Source organism: Sphaerodactylus townsendi, linkage group LG13, assembly GCF_021028975.2.
Source record: "Sphaerodactylus townsendi isolate TG3544 linkage group LG13, MPM_Stown_v2.3, whole genome shotgun sequence".
Classification (NCBI taxonomy): domain Eukaryota; kingdom Metazoa; phylum Chordata; class Lepidosauria; order Squamata; family Sphaerodactylidae; genus Sphaerodactylus; species Sphaerodactylus townsendi.
The window spans coordinates 23860407-23867032 of record NC_059437.1 but is presented as its reverse complement, the minus strand read 5'-3'; the positions used below and the strand labels follow the sequence as shown (position 1 = coordinate 23867032).

The 6626-nt window shown below is 43.3% G+C and overlaps 1 protein-coding gene across 1 annotated transcript; it reads right to left on the bottom strand.

Moving 5' to 3' along the window:
- Positions 1-2838: 2838 nt before the first annotated feature.
- LOC125442373 (SUMO-conjugating enzyme UBC9-like) lies at positions 2839-4040 on the bottom strand. Its single transcript, XM_048513672.1, has one exon. It carries the CDS (start codon positions 3838-3840, stop codon positions 3364-3366), a length of 477 nt encoding a protein of 158 aa, XP_048369629.1. The 5' UTR covers positions 3841-4040; the 3' UTR covers positions 2839-3363.
- Between the last annotated feature and the right edge of the window lie 2586 nt (positions 4041-6626).

The following is a 6626-nucleotide window of genomic DNA, read 5'->3' as shown; positions in this document are numbered from 1 at the left end:
ATTTTCCTTGGACAGCCGCTCCCCACATCCCTTACTCCCCCACTCCGCTCCCAACAATGGCTTCTTCTCTCCTCCCGCCCCCTTTATTCTTTCGCTGCTCTCTAATCCAATCCACGCAGGTTCCGCGCTTCCCTCAGCTGCCCTCCTCCGCGGCCCCTCCCCGCGCAAACAAAAGTCGCCTCAGCACCAAATCTTGAACCAAGCGGCAGAGGGAAAGGCGCTCCCCGTCACGTCTGAGCCACGTCGGCCGCCGTCGAGAGAAAGGTGAGGGGAAGGCAGCTGCGAGTTCATCTTCGAGCCATCCAATAAGCGCACGGGAAGACGGACTGAGGGCGGGCTTCAGGGACCTGGATGAGAGAGGCTTTCCGTGACTGACCAACGAGTGAGTCGAAGGCGTGGCCAAGTGTTTGAAAAGGCGGGGCTTCAGGGCTCGGAGAAACCGGTTTGCGGCTTTTTTTTTTTTTTTTTTAAAGGCGGATGGGAGTGGAGTGGCGGCTCAGGCTCGCGACGCTGTTAGAGTGCTGTTTTTATTTTGCTGCTGCAGACTTGCATGGCTGCCTGACCTGGAAAAATTAATAAACAGATTCCCTCCGGGGTCTGTCTGAGGATAGATTGAGAGAAGTCACAACTGCCTGAGGGAAAATGATTGATGGAGCGAGGAGATTAAAAAGGCGGTTTGGGAAGGGGAGTGAATGGGGCTGGTTTGTGTCACGTGTCCTTATTTCCCAAAGACCATGTTTCGCCACACTTAATCATCCTATCGAAACAGAAGTACATCCAATAAAATTAATGCGTGATTGGTGTTTGGAATGTGCTGCCACAGGAGGTGGTGATGGCAACTAACCTGGATAGCTTTAAAAGGGGCTTGGACAGATTTATGGAGGAGAAGTCGAGCTATGGCTCCCAATCTTGATCCTCCTTGATCTGAGATTGCAAATACCTTAGCAGACCAGGTGCTCAGGAGCAGCAGCAGCAGAAGGCCATTGCTTTCACATCCTGTATGTGAGCTCCCAAAGGCACCTGGTGGGCCACTGCGAGTAGCAGAGTGCTGGATGGACTCTGGCCTGATCCAGCAGGCTCTTTCTTTAGTTCTTAATTCAATTGTTTAAATTAATTAATTTATTATTACTTATTTGGTTTCTTATTAACTATTTAATAATTTTATTATTAATTACTTTTAATTAAGCGGTTGATGTTTCAAGATACTTTTTATAGTGTGCTCTTAGTCTGAAAACTGTTGAACTCATTTTCAGTTGCTGGGATTTTTTTAAAGGCTGGATATGACTTTCTAACTTGTCATGTTTGTGTGTTATGATGTTATTTTGTAAGCTGCCTTGGGCTGGTTCCCCAAGAGAGCAATTGTGACAGTTCCCTAAATAAAATAAACAAAAAAGTCAAACACGAATGAAATAAATTAACAATGGTGGCCTGCACTGTACTGTCGAAGACTTTCACCACTGGACTCAACTGATTGTTGTGGGCTTTTTGGGCTGTGTGGCCGTGGCCTGGTAGATCTTGTTCCTAACATTTTGCCTTCATCTGTGGCTGGCATCTTCAGAGGTGTATCACAGAGAGGTCAGTTAGACACTGTGTCTGGATCCAGGAGTCCACTAGACACAGTGTGTAACAGACTTCTCTCTGTGATACACCTCTGAAGACGCCAGCCACAGATGCAGGCAAGGCGTTAGGAACAAGATCTACCAGACCATGGCCACACAGCCTGTAAAACCTACAACAGTTGAATCCAGCTGTGAAAGCATTTGACAATACTTTCAATGTTTTTTAATCGAGGGAGCCCAGATTTGCCCTTTGAATCAGCTTCGAAGGGGGTGGATTTAAAGGGAGAATCTGGGGAAAATTTGAGGGTGACTGTCAGGGGAGCAATCTTTAAGGTAGCAGTACCAAAATTTCAGGATATCTTCTGGAGACTCCCCTGATGATACCACCCAGGTATGGTGAAGTTTGGTTCAGGGGATCCAAAGTTATGGACCCTCAAAAGGGTAGCCCCATCTACTATTAGCTCCCATTGGATCCAGGAGTCCACTAAACACAATGTGTAACAGACTTCTCTCTGTGATACACCTCTGAAGATGCCAGCCACAGATGTTAGGAACAAGATCTACCAGGCCAAGGCCACACAGCCCAGAAAGCCCACAACCAGTGGCCTGCACTGATCATTTTACCAAATATGAATCCCAATTGTGGCAATGTAACAATATTGTACAACAACAAAATAGCAACAGTAATAATAAAAAATAACTGAGGCCCCCTGACCTCAGTCTGCTGCAGTGTGGAAGATAGTTGAGGGGAAAACACCATGCATGCTTCAAAAGTGCTCCATTGTTATTTCACGCACCTTGGACTCAGGCTTAAGAAACAATGAGTTCCGTGGATGAGTGGAGATTTGAACCTGAGCCTCTCCAGTCCTAGTGTGATTCTTACCGCTGCATCCCATTGGGTCTCAGAGATTAGGCTGAAATCCAGTAGATCTGGAGAACCAGGTTTGATTCCCCGCTCTGCCACTTGAGCTGTGGAGGCTTATCTAGTGAACTAGATTAGCTTGTGCACTCCAACACATGCCAGCTGGGTGACCTTGGGCTAGTGAGTCACAGTTCTTCAGAGCTCTCTCAACCCCACCCACCTCACAGGGTGCTTGTTGGGGGGGAGAGGGAAAGGAAATTGTAAACCCCTTTGGGTATCCTTATTGGAGACCAAGGGGAGGATATAAATCCAAACTCTTCTAAAGACTCAGTGGTTACAGTGCTGGACTACTACTGGGAGGAAGGGAAATTCAGGTAAGCCATCCAACCTCCCTGAAGGAAGAGTAAAATTAAAATGTAACAAAAATTGGGTCCTTTATTTTATTGAATTTACATCCCGTCCTCCCCGACTGAAGCAGGGCTTAGGACGGCAAACAAAAATGTTTAAAAACAGTGTAACTAACACAAAACATTCCAAGCACATATATCATTTAAAACCCCAAGATGGCAAACACAATATAAGCCTATGAAGAACCACCCAGACCCAGTTCGGGCATAAACCCTCATTACAATACTGTGTGAGTATGGGTAGAGATAAGGAAGGAGCACAACCGCACAGTTTCTCTAGCAAGTTTTATATAACAACCAAAAATACAAAAGACGGAAGAGACCCAGTATGAAAAAACTGGGGGCGATTCAGCAAATTTAGAACTGTATACAACTGGCGAATATGGAAAACTGGCCCATTGACTATTAAATGGCTATTAATTGGCACATTGACTATACATGACCATTAATTGTACATAGCGACATTAGAGCTGCAAAAGTTCTGTAAACAAGTCCTTGCCAAAGGAATCCCTTGCAGATGCGGCACGACGGGAGCTTATGACGGTGCAAACTTCTTGGCTTGTGCTCGAACCCTCTTTTCATATTCCACCCTGTTTTGGCAGTAAATGGTGTAGGCCTCCGCTTGAGCTGGGTCTTGAATATTCGGCTCATTTAGGAGTTCTTGAATTCCTAACAAAATCTGTTGGATCGTGATGGCAGGCCTCCAATCCTTATCCTCTTCTAGGATGGACAGACACACCGTGCCCGAAGGGTACACATTCGGGTGGAATAATGGAGGCTCAAATTTGCATTTGGGCGGCGAGGAGGGATAATCGTCCTTGAACAGCATGCATAATTTGAACAAGCCTCCTTCCCACGGGGTCCCTTTCTTCCCTGGAATGGCACACTCCCAGTTCATGAGATTCATGGTGCCGTCTGGGTTTTTTGTGGGTACAGCTACGAAGCCAAAGGGGTGGTCCTTTCTCCATGCCTTCCTCTCCTGGGTCAGCCGGCTGAGCGCGATGCCGGACATGGCCTCGGTCGGTCCGTCAGCGGGAGCAGCAGCCGCAGCGGAAGGAGCAGAAGCAGCAGCAGCAGCAGAAGGAAAAGGCCCCGCAAGTCCCGGATTCTGGCGGCGGCGGCGGGAATCGGGCGGCAGCGGCAAGTGACCCGGATGTTCCAGGCGCGCTTCCCCCTCCCCTTCGTCTGCACAGTTTCTCTAGCAGAGCAGCATTTTGAGTTGTGAAAGCGGGTTCAGTGATAAGGGTCAAAGTTTCTGAGGATATGATGATTTGGGGTGGGGTGGGGTGGGGTAAGGGGAGCAGCAGAAGGGGGTGGGGAGGTGGAAAGTCCCACCCCATAGAGTCTGAGGATGGTTGATGCACCTCAGCGTGTAAGCTGCAGGATCATTACCTGCATCGTAAAAGACCATTTTTGAGATGAACACCTCGCACCAGCAGGTGCGCTTTGTTGGTTTGAGAAGTGTGCAGCAGAAATAGCACTTTTAATAAGGTGGGAGGATATCTGTGGGATATCTCTTCTTATCAAGGAGCTTGATTTATGACTTAGTTTTGAGAATCCACAGAGAACAGCCCTTCTGCATAGATTGCAGGTTTGCTCATGTTTCATTTAACCTAAATACAGTTGTTAAAGTGAAGCATCTGAGCTTGTAAACCAAATCTTGTGATATTTCTTGGAGCAGCAATTTTATTGCAGAGCAATTTTTTCTTGTACAAGCAGATTCAGTTTTCTCCCAACAAGCAGAAAGATCAAATTAAAATGCCAAGTTTCATCTAGGATCCACAGAAGATGAGCAGTACTGCTCAGTGATAGTCCATGCCTTCTATATACAGAGCAGCTTACCAAATATAAGTATTTTTTAACCTTTGCAGCACTATATGCCATTTTACAATTTGTTGTGTTATTAAAAGAGCAGCACTGAGATAACATGCATAGGATTGTGCTGGAACAGATGCATCCTACAGCTACATCAGGAAGCCAGATTAGCTGTAAACACCTGTTGAGGATACTCTCAGGATCACATTACAGTTACATAGGAAATCAGATCTTATAAAGTACTTAAAAGACAATGGACTGGGGGGAGAGCACATGGATCAAAGCTATGGCATGCCACTTTTCTGCATTGCTGATTGAAATAATCTACTTTTCCCCCAAATGGATGTAGGAGGGGGGATCCTATCAGGAAAAAGGTGCAGAGAACAAAGTAGTCCCCTGCAATTCCATGACCCTAATCCAAATTGGGCTTCCCATGGGGACTTTATAAAGCTTGACTAATATTAAGCTTAAAATGTAAGGTTAAAAATAGAACCTCACAAGCTGTAGATCTGTGAGGAACTGTGAGAGGGAAAACTCCATTGATAAATCCCACTCTACCTCTCAAACTCTTTCCCTCCTGCATTCCCTAAGCTTTCAAGAGTTTATGGATGTTTTTCTTTTTTTTTTCACTAAATGTAGAATCTCTTAAGTAGGTAGAGGACCCTACTTTGTCTCTGAGTGGCTCCACTGAGCAACTTTAATCATTTATGCACTCACTACCAACAGTGTGATCCTAATTATACATACCTTTATGGTCCATTGAAGTCAATGTAACTCTGTTCAGAGATTGCACTTTTTGCTGTTAGTATCATTTTTTTTTACCTTACAGAGTTAACAGCAAATCTGATCATGACTTCTCAAGTAATGTGTAGACTGACCTGGTGGCAAACGTGTGTACATTTAAACAATATATGAAGCTGTCAACTAGAGATAGGCTTATCTACAAATCTGGAACTTGCTTTTCTTGGTATTAAATATTCAGATGTTACATCTATATGTACTATGCTTTGTATTTTTCTTTTGTAATTGTTAATGTTTGATCTGAACATTCACAAGAGGGAAAAATTTAAGTTTAGATCAAGAATAATTCTTCAAAATTCTATCCAGGGTCAAATGGTTGATACAGGACCACAGGAGAAATATTTCTAGCCTTCCTATAAATGTACGCACTGCCCTTTAACACTACTTTGCTTGGGATGCTCTGTTCTTCCTTCCCTAACTGAATTTATAGGTTTAACTCTATGCACTTTATAAAACAGAGACGATTACATCTTTTTTGTATCAGTTACCATCAAAGTAAGAGAACAGAAGGAACAACATGTATCTTTTTAAGAATACTGATTTATTTTTTTGCCATTTCACATTTATAATTTGAAATTAAAAAAACTTTTAAAATAAGAAAAAAAATCTTGATAATGTACAGTGTGTAACACTGTTCTGACTCCTTATATTCACAGGTAGCATATCTTGCAAAATACAAGTATTTATTGCTTTATGGAATAAAATAAATTTTGTCATTTATTGCTTTCATTTTTTACAATAGTAAATTGCATACATTGAGAATTCCAGTAACAGAAAGCAGTGATTTAGGTATCAGTGTTGAAAGACTCATACAGATGATTTTATTCTCTCCTTAAAGCATTTCATGTAGAATAAATCCACTGTTCAGTGCAATAATTCACTTTTAAAAAGGCAACAGATTAGTATAGATTACATTAAGAAAGCTTCCATAAGGACTCTAAGCAGCATGAAGATCCTATAGGTTATTTGTATATTACCATAAATGGCTTTGAGATTTCATCCATTTCACAATCCTGATGTAGTAAATATAATCTCCTGGTCACTGCAGTTTCTTCCTGTAAACACAATCCTATTCATATTTACTCAGAAGTAAATCCCAATGAATTCAATGAGCTTTCCAAGGAAATAAGCATAGGATTGCAGCCTCAGTCAACATTCTCTAAACCCATCTGTGTGTACTGT